Source organism: Belonocnema kinseyi, chromosome 1, assembly GCF_010883055.1.
Source record: "Belonocnema kinseyi isolate 2016_QV_RU_SX_M_011 chromosome 1, B_treatae_v1, whole genome shotgun sequence".
In the NCBI taxonomy this organism is placed as follows: domain Eukaryota; kingdom Metazoa; phylum Arthropoda; class Insecta; order Hymenoptera; family Cynipidae; genus Belonocnema; species Belonocnema kinseyi.
In genome coordinates, this window is record NC_046657.1 from 169,235,559 (window position 1) to 169,253,887 (window position 18,329).

The 18,329-nt window shown below is 37.5% G+C and overlaps 1 protein-coding gene across 1 annotated transcript in view; it reads left to right on the top strand.

Annotated features, from left to right (window-relative positions):
• Positions 1-18,329, top strand: part of LOC117167295 — a 34,349-nt gene that overhangs the window by 9,047 nt on the left and 6,973 nt on the right. Inside the window, exon 2 of the mRNA XM_033352126.1 lies at positions 10,346-10,708. Coding sequence (XP_033208017.1) covers positions 10,346-10,708 — 363 coding nt within the window. The remainder of the gene's footprint in view (positions 1-10,345; positions 10,709-18,329) is intronic.

Sequence of the window (18,329 nt, forward strand, 5' to 3'; positions counted from 1 at the left end):
AAAGTGCTTTTTACTTAATATTTTTTCATAATAACTTTAAAAATTTTTAACTTCTTCAAACTTACTCGTTAACATTACTGAATAGTTTTTTCCGATGACTTCCGGCAATTTTGGATCAATGTGAGTAATACAAAAAAATGGCATACTTGAAAACTGTTCCGCTGTATGCTGCCGCATAACGCCCGAGTGCGAGCGCGAGGACTCCCTCTACAACCGGCTCTGTAACTCAATGAATTTCAATTTGTCCATTTTCTTATTAGACATTTTTCATAGTAAAAAAGTCAAGCTTTCTTTTGAGACTATTTAAAAAAAATCGTAGATGCCTAAATTGCGAAAAAAGTTAAATAAACAATTGATTTATAGAAAACATTGTTTAAACAATTTTTTTTGTTATAAATAATAAAATAGGATGAAAGCGTGTAAAAAGCACTTTCCAAAACCCTTATAAAAATTTTAAATCGCGTAATTAGAAAGGAAGTTACAGGCGTTTGAAACTACCCCTGCAGGCATTGGGGTTGAAAATTCAACCCCCCCCCCCTCACTTGGGGAGGGTTGGTAATACTGGTCTATAAGTTTGTGGATTAACTACTGTTGGGTAGGCGAACATATTCCCAGAATTTAGAGACAATCGAAAAACATGACTTTTTGAGTTGGGGCAGTTGAGGAATAATGCCCCATATAACGTTCAATTTTATTTCAAATGTTAAAAAACTAACGTTTATTATTTTTCGCTAGTAAATGAACAAAAAACATGTAATGTTTTAAAAAATATTGAAAATTGCAAAAATATCAACGATTTCACTCCGGCGCGTTAACCCTCTGGTCATCAGCATTTTCTGGATCAACGTTGCTGACCAACTGCGTCATTAATGGCCCACAAATTTAATCATTTTTTAAAATATGTTTAAAGTGCATACTGCGCGACGGTTGGTCCCGGCAGATAGGTACCTGACAAACAATGCACGCTGTACCCGTTTTTCACTTTCCATCCGGCCTATACGAAAACCAGGGTTGAATTAGGAACTCCATTAAGCCCTGCAGATCTACCTAATTTTTCCCCTAATTATCAGAATATTTGCTCTGCCCCTGCGACGTTTCCTTTTTCAGAAACTTCACTTTTCAAATCGCTCCGGGTGATTTTTGACCCAGCTGCTGACCAGATGGTTAAATTTCTGAAATGTCAGCTAATAGATTTAGACCGCGGACCCTTCATTTATTTGATTATCGGATTCATACTCTGTATCTGTGTTGCCAATGTGAATTTGTGAACATCTCTTTGACCTTTTATTTGCTGTTCGGAGTCTGCGTTATCTGTTTCATCTTGAGTTAATTCTATCCTCTAATGGTTGACTGTTATCGTTATCTTGTAATTTTAAATTATTATTTCTTATTCTTCTACGAGTTTCATTATCATTGTAAGAGAGTTGGCGAGGTTCTATGCAATTTTCCCTTAAATTTAATTGCACGAAATTTCTGTTGCGAGATTCGCATTTATTTTTCCTATAGCTTGGCTCTACAATTTCTCTTCTGCTTTCAAAAGAGCTATTAGGTGATGGATCTAATCGAAGCCTTAAATTATTTTTCTTTTCTTCCTTTTGTTTAGAAAATCTTTTCCTTTGTTCTTAAATTCGTTGTACTCTGCACTTTTTAAAAGTGCATCAGATTCTAAAATGAACTGTGTATTATTTTCTAAAAAGGAATCACGTTTAACAGTTTCGTTGCTTCATTTTTTAAAATGATCTATTGGGATTGACGCGCGAATTATGAGTAAATATTCGTAACTCCAAAAGAATGTGTTATCTATTGATTCGAATGTTCTTTCGGAATTTTAGTATTGTCCTGTGGTGGCGGTTTTCTTATCCTAATTGTTGTTGTTTATGTAATTATTTGAGTCAATCTATCTCTGGTTGACATATTACTATAGTCTTTGGGGTTTCCATGTTTTATCGCTAAATCCCTTTCGCGACCTATTGATCACTTTTGGAATATTGTCCGTATTTTGGGATGTGGTTGAGATCGCATTTTTAATAGGAGGTTTACTTGTGACAAGATTCGAGTCAATATTCTGGATTAAATATACAACCACACCTTTCAAATCTAAGCTATCCTGATCGCTTTCCACAACCGTAGGGTTCGCTACTGTAACTTTCATTTCCCTGATCTCAGTTAAAAAATTTTTTTAATTGCGTTGGCATTCATGTAGCTAGGACACCCTATACAAGAGCAAGTTTCAGTTTGAATTGGGTGTTTTAATTAAAATATTAATTAGTCACTCAATTACTCGAAAGTTAGAAAATCAGTTTATTTCCGTCGCAGGACGGCTAAATCAAATTGTCCAATTTGCGATATATCGCATAATCTGGCCGTCCTATGTGCACTCCATACAGCGCCAGCACCCTTTGGCCAGTTAGCTGATTTAAATATTCAGCTATGATCAAAATTTATGCTTTTCTTTTCAGGTTTCATTCTTCTCTTAATAATTTCCGGTTTCTTGAATTTTAATTCTCAGAAAATGTGTTTCGGCTTCGATAATATATTTTCGTTATCCGTTATATTCGTTATATTTCGTTATTACTACTAAAAACTGAATCACTTTTGTGAATTTTCTCAAAAAGAAATTTTTTAAATTTGTTTCTGCTATAAGTCTTCGCAAAATTCAAACTATATATATATTTCGGTTCAGTTTTTATTCCTCCAGAATCAAACCGAAGGGCCTGTGACAAAGCCACCGAACGCGTCCTCGGGTTGCGGATAGAGGGTCCCTGTACCAAGGGTTTCTGCTGAATATGTTTACAAAAATAAAAAGGCAGTCGCGGACAATTGTCCAGGGGTGGTCCCGAAGGAATTAACCCCCAACCGGAGGTGTGAAAACCGTGCCGAAAGCTGAATGGCACCTGAGTGAGGTGTCTAGAATGGTGACTCTGGGATACAGAGCGACCTCTCAGAGTACGCAGCCTTATCCTTGCATGCGGGGCTCTACAGGGATGGACGAACCCCTTTCCCTAGCTTCTCGTGGGAACAACAATGACAACACCCAACATAGTTGTAGTAAGTGCGGTTAAAAACAACAAAACGCGCAGGGCTCCCGACAATCGGTCGGCCAACAATGCCGACCAATCTAGAGCTGGGGGAGCCAATGAAAGTGGATTCAATGCAATGGATCGGCGGCATCTCGCGACCTTTGAATGGACGGAGCGTCTGAATCACGACTTGCTAGAGTGCTACGATGCGACTGTGACTTCTGAACGGGGTAACATGGCACGGCTGCATGCTCTGTGGTGCGAGAAGCACCCGGAGCTATGGCACTTTTCGCAGCAATGTCTGCGAAACCGTGCTGAACTACTCCGTAAAAGGGGCTATGTAAGCGGAACACCTACTACACCACAGCTAGAACAAGCCGGCAACAGAGAAAGAGAGGCGACACTAAGACCAACCGCGGGCAGGCATCCAATAGATGAAAAGCGATGCTTTACGACCCGGAGAAACATCAACACTAAGGTTCCTCTCAAGCCTAAAGATCTGGCTGAAATGGATGACGAGCTTCGTGGACATTTTTCCGGAGAATCCGACCTCTGGGCTATCAATTATTGTGTGTATAATGCAGCGAGAGCTTTGGCCGATGCAAATCGTAAAACAAAACCAACGGTTGATTATTAGCCCATAAGGCGAATGCATCAACTTGTCATAAATGTAGGCTGGGTAAGACAGTACGCGTCCCGCATTCAGTGTGTGATTGACTACATCACATCTGGTAGTAATTTTACCGCCAAGGTTCGAAAGTTCGCGCGCGAACTCCGGACCCGTTATCACACACACAAGTCAAAGCTGCTGACCATCAGGCAGCATATTGTTGAGAGAATACGGATACTATCTGATGCTAAGAGAAGTCTAGAGCGGAGGGAGAGGTTGGGTCAGAGAAAATCAACAGTTTCTTTCTGACCCATCTCGACTCTTCCAAGACCCTCCAGTTACTGTCGAACACCCACCCAAACCAGAGGGGGTCGAAGTATTTTGAAGAGAAGTCTACGAAGTTCAGCATAGACTGGACGAAGACTCAGAAAATATAAATAGCTTCAAGGAGTTATGTGGTGCCCTCATAAAACCAGATAAAGAATGCCCACCCATCACTACCGAGGAGGTGAAAAAAGTATTAAGAGGGATGAAGAACTATTCCGCACCGGGACCAGATTGTATCCAAACCTTCTGGTGGAAGAAGTTTTCTTCAACCCATCAGCATTTGGCCCGTCTTTTCACCTCATATTTGAAGCCGGAAGAGCCGATTCCAGAGTGGTTGGTGGAAGGTCGCACAATACTCCTGCCGAAAATAGGCGACTTAGCTGACCCGAAGAATTACAGGCCAATAACTTGTCTGAACACACTTTATAAGATATTCACGGCTATCCTAAATGATAGGATTGTTCAGGCAATTGAACCTGTGTGGCAAGAAATGTATGAACAACGAGGCTCAAAGAAAGGCGTAGCCGGATGTCGGGAGAACCTGCTCATCGATAAATGTGTCTGCAAAGATGCAGCATTCTACCAGCGTGACCTATTGATGGCCTGGATTGATTATCCGAAAGCTTTCGATACGACCTCCCATAGACTTATCATCTGTCTTTTGGAAATCTTAAAGGTTCATCCGCAAATAGTTGGCTGAATAGAGAGATTGATGCCGCTTTGGAAAACCAGATTTACTATCTGATCTGGAAAAAAATCGTGTGACAACTAACAAGGTCACCTTTCAGAGAGGTGTCTTTCAGGGCGATACCATGAGCCCACTCCTCTTTTATCTTACATTATTGCCACTATCTCTAGCACTTCGCCATTCCGACGGGTACTTGTGCAGCAAACCTGCAGATCGAAAGTACAAGGTCACTCATGTATTTTACATGGACGATCTTAAGATCTATGCTAAAAACAGAGAGCAACTGCATCTAGCTCTGGGGATTGTCGAACGATATACTAAGGAAATTGGAATGGAATTTGGGTTGACATCTATAAAGGATACTCTCCAAAGCAGATACAAACGTCTCATCCAACAGATTTGGTCTTCCGAACTGTCGGCGAAGAACAAAGTATCTGCAACGAACATGCTTGCCGTCCCGGTACTACTCTATTCATTTGGAGTAGATCCATGGACGTAGAACGAGCTTAGATCCCTGGATATCGGGACCACAAAGGTTATGCACATGAACAAAAGCATGCATCTTAAGTCTTCCGTTCCGCGACTGTACATCTCACGCCGTCAAGGGGGTCGCGGAATATTGAGTCTTGAATGTCTTCACAACAGGATTATTCTGGGTACAGCACATAAAGTTGCAAATGGAAGAGACCCTCTTCTTAAAATGGTCAGGAATCACGAAGAAGTGGGCAAAGGAGCGTTTCTGTACAAAGCAGCGGGGGAGGCTGCTGAAACACTCAGACTTGACTTCAGTATTAGGGGTGAGCAAAATTCATCAAATCTTATCTGTCCCGAGTGATCACTTCTGAAAGCCCGGATTAAGAAAGCACAAGAGAAAAAGTTTCGTGAACAGCTCCTCGATAAGAGGATGCACGGTATCTTCCACAGAAATGTGAAGGATCAGTCAATGTCTTGTGAGTTAACGTTTGCTTTCTTTAAATCTCCCGGATTGAAGTTTGGTACGGAGGGTTTCATCTTTGCATGCCAAGGCGGTGTCATTTCCACCTAAAAATACCGTCGCCACATTTTGAGCCAAGACATTCCCGATGATAGCTGCAGGGCGTGCCATGCACACCCCGAGCATTTAGCTGCACTAAGAGTGCTTTATTACCATCTCTGTCACTCTTACGGCATTAACCTTAATATCGCTCCTCTAAATGCTCCTAGGGACATTAAGTCAATTGTCGAGAATGGGAAATGCCGCATATACTGGAACTTTATATTCTCAACAATTGTTTCTGTTGCTCACACGAGGCCTGACATGGTTCTTCTTGACTTTGAGAAGCGAACCTGTTCGTTATTGAATTTTCGACACCAGCCGACAAAAACATCATAACCAAGGAGAATGAAAAGAAAGAGAGGTATCGAGACCTGCTTGTCAACAATATGCTAAAACACTTGTGGGCAAAATGCAAAAGGCGGTTGTCCTTGGATCGCTCCATGTTCTTAGGGTGCATGAGGCTTTTGCTGGATCGTCGTATTGATTCCTTCACAGACTGTAACCACCTATCTCACGGTCGTGTGACGTGGTTGTAGCTGAAATTTCACCGCGATTTCGCTGGGAGCGGGTGCAATTTTCCAGATTAGCACCCGCTCCCGGCGAAATCCTGGGGTTGTCCTTATGACAATTTTTAATTATATATATATATTTAATATCGCAGGCAAGCACACGAGAAATATCGAGAGAAATTTTCAGCCAATACTATACAAATTTTGAGTTTACTTGAAAATCATAGCACGTATAAATCAACTCGTATGTTAATTATCAATATGAACATATACAAAATAATTTCATGTATAAACAATGCAGGTAAATTCAGGCAGATTGCAAATAATATGGATCAAAATCAAGCAAAAATATTTTAATAGTTCAATAATATTAGTTTTGAAGTAATCGTGTAAATTTTCAGTATGAATTTTGGTCTTTTTCGCCAGGTTTGATTTTTTGGAAGGGGAAAGTGTGGCATTCTTAGGTTAGGCATCAGGTATTAGGGTGGTAATCCCGTGGAGGGAAATGGTATTTGGAATGCAGAGAATTGGACTAAGACACAATGAAACCCGAAGGAAGTGCTTAAAATGAAGGAAGGCGATTCATTGCCACTTAGATTTAGATGTGCGACAGTCAGCCCGTGGCGGGTGCTGACGGGCGATAAGTTCCTCAACGAGAATTGAGCGACTATTAAGAGGTTGGTCTTAAAGGTGTTCGCACAAGAAAATACGATCAGTCATTAACAATTAAATACATCCCAAGACCGGAGTTTGTGTAATGAAAAATAGCCGAATAATGGAATTGTTAACTAAGATCGTTTGAAAAATTGCGAATTGTTATTATATGAGCAGATATGATAAGTGAGTATCATTCAAGAGCTCAATTGAGCTAATTCCATGGAAAATGATCATTCTTTTCGCAACAATAGCTGAAGTCGAAAATTGTTTTCTTTATTTTTTTTAAATAATGATTGTTTATCCATGAATCCTCACAAGTGTGACACAAAAATTATTTTTGTTGATCAATTGAGGAAATCCTGTGAGAATCAAGGGACCATACTACGTAAAACCATATGAAACCATTTTCATCCACTTATTTGTTTATATCAAATTAAATACATTTTTTAATTTATCCTGCAGGACTGGAAAATTGTACTGGATAGTTTTTCCACTCATTATAGGTATTTGGGGACGAACCTGAGTATTCTCTTGAAAATGGTACTCTTGAAAAGTAAAAAAAAAAATTCATTTTTGTCCAGAAATTAAAAAAAAAATAGAGCCTCAATTTAAATACATGCTCTGATAAGATCATGCGGATTTTCATCAGCTTTAATTTTTAACCCTAGATTGGTAAACCGGGGTTCCACGACACCCCAGTCAAAGTTCAAAGTACGCTCCTGACTAAGGGCAATTGCAGGTTGGTGTAGGACCCTAACCATAATTCACTTTAACTATTTGGCAGTCGACCTCGGTCAACGAACGAACGCGTTAGTGTTTGGTGCGAGTTCTGTGCAGCAGTGAATACCGTGTGGGGTTGCGCTGCACCCCGGTTTACCATTCACGTTCTAAAATTGAGTGGGTAAGTGAATTTCAGTTTTTTTGTTGAATCAGTTCAAATAGATATTTTAAGCATGAATTTAAAAGTTCTAAGTTTACAAAATTTTTTTAATGTAAAAATACCAAAAAATTAAGATGTAGTAAATTTCAGTCGGATAGTATAAGGATTTTATTTGGACGTTTTAAGTATGAATTTGTAATTCAAAAGTTTTAAAATAAATTTCTTTATATATATGTATAACCGTTAAAAAATCATTATACGTAATAAGGATCAAATTTTCTTCAGAAAATGGCTTCTCACTACCAATTGCGCAGCCTGTCTGTAGTAACAGAAAATTTGGATCGCAGAGCGCAAATTTTCGCACTTGATCAACCGTCAGATGACGAAACAGAAAGCGAGGAAGCGTTTTCGGACACGGAATCGAAGGAGGGCGCCGATGATCCAGCATTCGAACCAACTTCTGCTGCTGTTGATCAAGAAGAGTCAGATGTAAGATATATTTTTCTTGTTTCTTTGAATCTTTGGATCTCTTGATTTCTATTTACATTGATACATTTCTTTCAAGATTGATGATGCGAATGCTGCTGGACCATCTGTCAGTAAGCACCAATAAGTGCTCAAATAGACAAAAAACAGGCGCGATTTGTTCTGTGTCCTCGAGTTGTGGACAGAAACAACAACTTTCTGAGAACAATGTCATCATGCAGTTTGTGAGGATCACAGGGCCGTCCTGTGCTCTAATTGCTCCGCTGTAGATTAAACATAGATTTTTGCGGAATTTTCAGGGTTTTTTTTATATTTACCAAATTATTCAACATTTTCTGAAAAATTAAGAGCATATTATTATTACCATTGTTTTCTACACAAAAAAAGGAAGAAAATTCGCTATATTAAAGTTGTTTTACTGCACATAAAAAGCATTGTGCCACGGTACAAGTTTGGGTTGTAGCGAAACCCCAGTTTACCATTAGAGGATGAGCCAGCTCAGTTTACCAGTCTAGGGTTAAAAAACCGTTTGAATCGGATGAAAACTGTAGGCCGGACATCAATTTGTCCAGAGTCGTGATTTTCGTCCCACTGTGTATCATGCTACTACGGTGCGAGCTGCTAACGTACCATTCACCTATCGGACCGCCGCTCGCGAAGCAGAAGTTTGGCACGTTTCCAATTTGGTTGTTTATACTATTTAATTATATTTATATTTATTACATTATGTTATCCACAAATTACACATAAGTAACTAAGAAGCTTGTCCGAGATATTCAAAATATTTAAAAAATATTACTTTCTAAAATAGCTTTCAATACCGGCTTTTTTCACAATGATAAATGCTACACTTTCTCCGTAAACACGTGTGTGCACGAACGGCTCGTGCGTGAGCCGTTTCCAGGATACTGCATACGTATTTTCTTACGCGAACACCTTGACAACCACCGTCGTGATGGTGGTAGGCCTTCCTTCCGGGAGCGGTTTCAGCAAAGAGAGATAGCACTAGGTGGCACCGAGTGCTATCTTACGGTAACAATTCTGTTACATAAAGTTCGAAGCAAATATTTTTTTTGTGTTGGAAAAATATCGCCAAATAAAATTACACCCTTGAATCAAAACAAGATGTTTTTGCCTTTGAACCACATCCTCTAAAAATAAAACCTCTTTTCTTAGATCTAGTCATTTTTTGCGTGTACTCAAATCGGTTTCAAAATAAATAAGCTTTGCTTTTAACTTTTATCACTGCACCGCTTTATTATTATTTTATAGATTTCCAAAATTAACAAAAACTTTTTTTACTTCTCACAACCGATAAGACCAATTTTACGTTGTTTTTCAATGGGAGTAAATGATATTGATTGATAATCGAAGCGAATCGGGTGTGCGGCTTATACGTCTCATAAATCCGCTAATAAGCGTTAAATGCCGAAAAATTAAGAATTTGTATTCCTATGAATCAGCGATTTTTCCGTCGTCTAAGAATCTGCCAATGGGAACAGAAAAAGTGCAAATCCCATTCCTCTCAATCGACTTAGTAAAGTTCAACTAAAGCATTTATTTAACCTATTTTTTCATTATTAAATCTTTTTATAACTTGGAAATTCGAAAAAATTATCAAATTTATATTGATATTTTAATAATTAATTTAAATGTGTTAAAAAAATGCATTATGGAAATCTATTTAAATGTGTGAATTTAAATAATTTCAACTCTAGAGAGGCAGCTTTGAATTTTTTAGAATTAAAATTTCAAAACTTATATTCCATATGAGGGAATTAGAAGAATTTATTACACATAGTTTTTGAACTGATTAGTAGGAATTAAAGATATCTCCGTGAAGCGTGCCTGTGGATACAATTAGAAGGAATTAAATATATGAAAAACACGTTCTCTTTTAAGGTATATGCAATTTTGCGACGGTTGCTATGGCAACAGAAATGAATTAGTTTCTGAGATACCCTATTCTTTTAATACAAAATTTTAGACAGATGGAAAATTGCGCTTTCAAAAGAATAAAATAATCTTCACTTTCACGCTCAAATCTAAAAATATTAATTTTTCTCCATTCAACGCTTATTACCAGGAACACTGCCATGCATTTTGTTTAACTTTTAATTTTTAATTTACAGCACCATATATTCAAACTTGTGGCCGACGAAACCCTCAACTAAATGAATGCATCCAAAATTCTGTTGGGGCTGTAATAAATGAACTGCGGAATGGGATTCCAGAAATTAATGTTCCTCCTTTGGAGCCCATGATTATAGATAGTATGAAACTCGTTGACTTACCAAACTTCAAAGCATCTGCCCGTGATATAAAACTATATGGACTATCGAATTTCAAGATAAAGAAACTAAATTTGGACTTGGAGAAACAACAGATCAATGTGGAACTAATCTTTAAAGAAATCACTCTCGATGCTGAATACGATGTGAATGCGAAGATCCTCTTTCCTGTCGCTGGGACCGGTCCTATCAATATGGTTACAAGTTCGTAATACACATCTACAATATTAGTGTATCATACGGTCCATTCTTAGTATATTTTGTAACTGGGATAAAAAGACATTTTCCTCGTACATATATGAAACGTTATGTAAACCAGGTATGAATTGCAAGTTTTGCTCGTCTGGAATTTGAGGTTATATTATATAAATGGCTAATTTTAGGACGAAAAAGACACTGATAAAACGCACAAATTATGCCTAATTCATATAAAGACACTAATTATATATGCAAAACGTAAGTGATATATTAAATTAGTGAAATTAGTAGGCCCGGTAAGGAACGAACCGCCCGGGAGTAATATTATGAAAATATCGCTTTCTCTATAACTTATACACAGAGAAAACTTTTATGAATTATGACTCTTTATCTTTACGCTATAATTTCTAATATTTTGGTTAATATAATAACGGCTGTCACCAACCCAAATCCCTTTTTTAAATTTTCCTCAATTAATTAAAACTTTTTTAAATTGATGAATTATCTCATTATAAATATTTTATAATTATAACTTATATACTAACACTGTCAACCTCCGGAATGAATTTTATCTTTCAATTAGATAAAAACGCTGTAGCAAGTTTATCTGACGAAAGATAAAATTTCTTTTACGTAAATATGTGTTTGACATAATTGATATGTTAAACGACTGCATCTATGTTTACAGAAAAAGTATCCTTCATAAATTTAAAAATCCTCAAAGTATTAATTTTTTTAATCTTCTCACTTTATTTAAATTATTTTAAACAAAAAAGCACTCGCCTGCACGTACTGAATACACAGTCAGCGTTTTGTTTAGTTTATACCACTGAGTAATAATAAGAAGACCGATCATGCTGTACAAAGCGTCCCGAGTTTTGACTGTCGTGACTGTACATTTACTGCCAGACTTAGATATCTGAAGAAAACGATCACAACAAAGGGGACAAGTGCACTGTGATTTAGTATCTCCTTTTCTCCCACAAGAAGTGTGCGCGTGAGTACCGTATTTAATGACAATTAAAAACTGAGTTTATCTTCTAGTAAATATTGTCAATCGAGTTTGTTCATATTCGTGCTTATTTATTTTTTTGTTTTTGTACAGAAATAAGTTAACAAATTATGACCTGGAAGCTATGGGTAAGTAATACACATTTAATTGCAATCATTAAATGACATGAAATGTGCAGATTGAATAAGGTGACAGTATAATATTAGGTAACATATTTTTTTATTTCGGGAAAATTAAAAAAAAAACTTCAAGCTAGATTTTTAGTTAGATGTTTATTTTTCAAATTTCTAACGTTTAAGTTTACTTGACTTTGAAAAAAATTGCTATAACCTCAATTTCAGCCGTTATTGTGGTTTCCAAGCATTGGCACTCACTCGCACACTTCTCGCGGGAGAAAAGAGATAGCAAATCAGTGCGCATGGCCCCTTCGTTGTAAGCAATGGCTTTAAACGCTTAAGTCTGACAGTAAATGTACAGTTACCGCAGTTAGAACGTATGTACGGAAATCGGTCTCCTTATTATTACTCCGTGGTTTATACTAAATAGTGTTTGTTTACAATTTTTGAAGTCTTCATCAGGATCGAAAGAAAACTAAATGTTGGTTCAACAAAAGTAAAGAACTGAAATTGGCTGAGTAGACTTGATAACATACAGTCTTACCTATGATTTTCTAGATAACGCAAAGATCCAGATAAAAGAGAAGGTGGCTTGGCTCCTCGTCGCGTAAGGTATTCAAGTGGAGTTATATTCCTGAATTTGTACTTTAGATTGGATACAAATGGATTCGGATCCACGCGCGAAATTACAAAGTTGCTCAAATAAGTAAAAGTTGCTCAAATAAGTAAAGGTTGAGGTGAATTTGATATTTACAAATAAATTTCAATTTGAAAAAATAAATCTCAGTTGCGATTGTGTTCCAGGTTTTGTAGCGGAATTTAAAATTTGAATATAAAAATAATCAATTATTGCAGAATCAAATATAACAATTTTCTCGTATATAAGTTTAGGCTTCGCTTTTCTCAACGAAAATATATATTTTGAGACAAAAATCATGAATTTTTGATGAAAGATAACAAATTATAAGAAATTAAAGTTATGTTGGGGGTACCTTAACTGAATTTGGTATTTGAAAGAAAGAATCGTAAGGTGTGAATGAAATTTAACCTACCGGTAGAAATCTCGGAGTATTCTCAGGCGAATAGCCTGGCCCGTTTGAGGCTATCTGTAATTATATACAGTTGCTTCCGGTCGCCAACCCGATTCCCTTTTTAAATTTTTCTTCAAATTATTTACACTTTTTTTTAATTTCTGGAATTTATTATTATGCTTATTTATAAATATAACTTTTATACCTTCTAATATGTAACACTTAAGTTAAATTAAAAATATTGTCTTTTTTTGGCGTATCTCATTCCATTTACGAGATACGTTGTATTAATTCCAATTTTAAACATTTACAAAAAAGTTAGAAATCTGAAATCATCGAAACCCGTAGTTTCCGAATTATTATGTTTTAGGTTGTTAACTATAAAATTTGAAAAAATCTACTTTTAAATTTAAATCCGAAAGCTTAACAAATGACCCTTGAGTGTCGGCTACTCCCTGGCGGACTGAAGGAACCGAAAGGAGCCTCTGCAAAGTACTCGTAAAGACCCCATTGGGTCCCCATTCGGTTCCTTTTTATAAAACTGAAAAAAACAGCAAGATCAACATTTAAACTTTTGAAATTCGGATTCTACGTTAAATTTTCTATTAGAAACTCACGGAGTAATCGCAATACTTTTTTTTGCAGCGTTAAAAAATTTTCAAAATATCATTATCTTTTGTCGAAGGTGACTTCAAGCGCATCCATAATAGTTCAAGTAGTATGTTGCGCGCGAAGTTTAAAAATAAAATTCTCTCTCACTTGTATGGCAGCATTGCTGTCTGAGGATTCCACTGCGTGGCGCTAGAATCCAGACAAAATTCTTAAAGATACCGACGGAACGCTTATTAACTACTACTACAAGAAGATGCACTTGAAGGCGCCTTCGGCCATTGTAAATGACAGGTATTTTTTTTTTAAGTTTTAACGCTGCAAGAAAAAGTATTGCGATTATTCCGTGAGTTTCTGATACAAATTTTAACATAGAACCTGAATTTCAGCAGTTAAAAAGTTGATCGTGCTGTTTTTTTGAGTTTTTTAAAAAGGAACCGGATGGGGACCCAATGGGGTCTTTACGGGTACTTTGTAGAGGGTCATTTCGGTTCCTTCGGTCGACCAGTGCTCTATTGAGATAGTCACTCTCCTTGTTATTTATGAGCGTATTTTTATTTCAATTTCGGAAAGGATATTTTAAAGCCTTCAAAACATTTAAGCGAGCTACCTGGACCTTTAAATATATCTACCTCAGTGCCTGCAGAGAAAATCTCAGAGCTTCTGAGAGCCTTGAGAAACTTTGACATATACTCTGAGATTTCTATTGGTAGGGCTTTCATCAATAATTCATGATTTTTGTTCCAAAACATAAATTTTGGTATTGATACCCCATACATTAGCTTCAATCCTCGAAATTAACCAAATTTTCTCAATACCTTACGATTTTTTGTTCAAAATGCCAATTTTAGTTGATAAACCCTAAACGTAACCGTGCATTTTCCAAATTTGTTAGCTTTTCTTTAATAATTGATGATTTTCATTTACAAATTTCTAATTCCGCTACGAAACCTTAAATATTACCATCCATTCTTAGAATTGGTTGCAGTTTGTGTAGAAATAACATACAAATATGAACTACAGTGAAAGAAATGAATCGCTGGTACAATCATATTTCTCGTTAGATCAGCCATCGGTATGTCTATTCCAGCCGTACGGATTGCTGATCTAACCCGCAATATAACTGTATCAGCAATTCATTTCTTTCAGTGGACTAGTTTACGCTTATGGTGACGAGAGATTAGGTTCATTCAAATCGAAGGCTAAAACTGCCGATGGGTCAGAAGACCAGAAGACGCGTGCATCGACTGAACAAGGTAATTGCATGGGTAAGTCAGAATGCGTGCCTTGTTCAGTGTGTGATTGATCACATAACATCGGGTCGTTCATTTATAGAAAGGGTCCGAATTTTCGCCCACGAATGGAATATGTAACATCATACAACAAACCTGTAAAAGCTGCTGACAATCAAGCAAGATATTGTTGACAAATTACGGGTGTTATAAGAAGCAAGGAGGGGAATACAGAATAGAGAGGGATTGGGCAGGAAGAATCAATAGTTTCTCGATGACCCATGGCGACTCATCCACTTACAGGAGTTTTGCTACATCCTTATAACATCTAGAGGGGAATTTTGGCTAATCACTGTGGAACAGATGGGGATCCCCTACCGGAGCGATTGAACGTCCGGTAGGGTTGCTTGGGGGGGGGGGTCTATGGAAATCCACGCTGGTCTACATGGGGGGGGGCACGTGCCCAAGCCACGTGGTTTTATATTCAAATGTAAAATATAATAATAAAACAACTAGCTTACTAATTTTTTGAAATAGCGTGCGGAGTCCTAAATTCGATCCCTGCGAACCGAACCGAGTGCCCCTTCCCAAAGTATTTTTGTTTGTTTACATTAGTTAACGAGTCGAGGCAAGAAAATTCTGGTCGCAACCACGTGCGTGGTTACTACCACTCATATTTTTTTGTTTTATTTTCGTTTTATACGAAATGGAAAAAAACCACGTGGCCCCTTAGGGAGAGGGGGTCGACGATAATGCTACGATAGACTATGTATCCACATAGTATCCGTTCCGTATCATGCAACAAAAACTAAAAAAAAACAGCAAGATCAATTTTTAAATTAATGGAATTCGGATTCTACGCAAAGTTCCCATTAGAATCGTAGCAGTCAACAGGCGTTATACGTCTTATATATTTAAAAACTTTTTACCGTTATAAAAAAACTATTGATGTTACTCCGTGATCTTCTAATGGGAATTTTAATGTAGAATCCGAATTTCACCAACATAAAAGTTGATCTTGCTTTTTTTTTTTTACTTTTTGTTGCATGGTACGGAAGCGACACTAAGCGGATACTATGAGGGTACTCTGCAGGCCTAAAAGGTATCAAGAACTTCTGATGGAAGAAGTTTATTTGTACACATCAACCTCTGGACCGCATAATCAGCTTATATTTAAAGTCAGGGACGCCTTAGCCGTAGTGGTTGGTGTTAGGACGCACTGTGATGTTGTAGGTATACAATTACGAGCGGCTGCGAGTGTTGGAGGTGACAACAGTCACCTCTGGATGCTTTTTTAGAGCAACCATAAATCTTAGAGCTACCATATTATTATAATATGTATTTATTATTAAATGATATAATTATTATTTATTAATAATTATTCAAAAATAATTATTCTGTACATGAAATTTTACAAAATTGTCATTACAAACACATAGTTCATAAGTTTTGGAAATTCGAAAACTTAAAATCAAACCTTAACTCAGCCTAATACTTATCATCGTCGACATTTAATGTTTTAATTATTCTACATATTCCATGTTTAATTAGTAATACTCACGTTATTTTATGCTTTCTATTTTTTTTAAGTGTTTTGCTTTTGATGCACTCGTAAACACATGAAAACCCGTCGTAGGTCAACCATTGCACAACCTGCCTCATGTATACACACACATACACACACTGTAATCTTCGGAAATGTTTTCATCCAATGGCCAGTCCCTTTTCTTGTAGGGTCTCTATACACAGCTGAGAACCCTGCAGGGTTACGTTCGAGATGACGACCCGTGTGAATTGGTAGGTGAAGTAAAGAAGTGGGCGGAGTTTTCTAGGGTAAAGTGGAAGGGGCACTGTAGAATGAACGACTTCGGGTGCGTCGTAGGTGTATTTTTAGATTTAGATATTTGGCGAGTATTGTTTGGCAAAAGATAATTGAGGTTATGTTACACAAAAAGTTACACAAAATTTCCGGCACATATGTCACTTTTTACATTTCGCACTCTGCAGCTTTAGTGTCAACTCAGTGAGTACAGCGCACTGCTTACTGACACGTGCTTATCTTTAGACTTCCTGCCACCTCTTCCCGCAAATTTCATCATTCACTCGCTATCAGCTACCTATTTTCAGTGGCTGAAATATCCACCCATCGAGTGACCCGTACTCTTCACCCTAGTAATCTCTGAAATATCCACCCATCGGGTGACCCGTACTCTTCACCCTGGTAATCTCTGAACGGTTCACCCGCGTGAATCCGAACACTCACCTAGCGCTATGGAACGGCTGAGAGTGCACCCGAGTGCACTCTGGCGGTCCCCTGGAACGCACCATAGTGAGAGACGCGCCAAAGCTGATGTAGTGGGGGAAGTTGGAACGGAAGTTAGAGAGAGCGGTAGAAGGCGCGATGTATTCAACCGGCAACAAACTTAATATTTTTCTCGAAAAGTTAGAGAAATCCCATATTTATATTCGCGGGACTTATAGAGGATATTCGAAGCTATCTATTGAAAAATTAAAGAAAATAAAAGATCCAATTTTTCCAAAAAATCGTTTTTTTAACTGCTGTTGCCCGCAAACTGTGTGTGTTGCAATTAATATCAAATATTCAGCGCCTCATGTTCGGCTGTGTTAAGAAGAACTCTGTGAGAGTTATATATAAATAAATAGGTGCATGCTTCACAATTCTCTATATGGTCTTCACTTTGTGCCTTAACTCGATATACTTATGGATCTTGGTTGTATAGGTTTACTACAAATTTCGCTTAAATGCATGAGCAATGTCGATGATGTAGACTCTTTCACCTTTTTTTCTCGCATTACGATATTAGGTCGATTGGTCGATTTGGATAGTAACATCTCAATATAAGATTTAATGTTCTTTTTCTAAAACGGGTATTGGAATTTATCTATAAAAAGGCATCTATTATGTTAAGAGTCCTATGTTTAGGGCAAGTTGTTGATGTCGAATGCCCGCTACATCATTATGTCCGTGTGTATAATCTCTCGGAGTCACTACGCGATAGCCATCAATAATGTTCTCGATGGATTCGTTGATATCTTTACTTAATCGGCATTGATCAATCAATTCTTGATGTAACACGTGTTTGCGATCATTTTTGATGCTGACAACCTAGTCCTGTATCGCAATCACTAATCCTATAGTCTAGGAGCCAGGAGGGGAGGGGGTTGACCGTGGTCAATGGGGGTAACAGCCTTTACCTAAGTGTTTTTAATGTATTTTGACCTCCTGGTTACGAATTTCGAGGGTGGATTGTCCAAAAGTTAATATGTAATTAGTCATTAACAATTTAATTTTTTAAACGGCCACTTCATGTTGATCTAACGTTTTGGGGTGCTCGCCGTAGATAGCTTTCTGTGTCCATTGTGTCCATTGACCTCATCTCAGGAAAAATTCAAAAGCGTGTAATCAAGATCCGCTGCAGCACTATATATATAATTAAAAATTGGTCATAAGGACAACCGCAGGATTTCGTTGGGAGCGGGTGCTAATCTGAAAAATTGCACCCTCTTCCAGCGAAATCGCAGTAAAATTTCAGCCACAACCACGTCTCACAACCGTGAGATAGGTGGTTACAGTCTGTAAAGGAATCAATACGACGATCCAGCAAA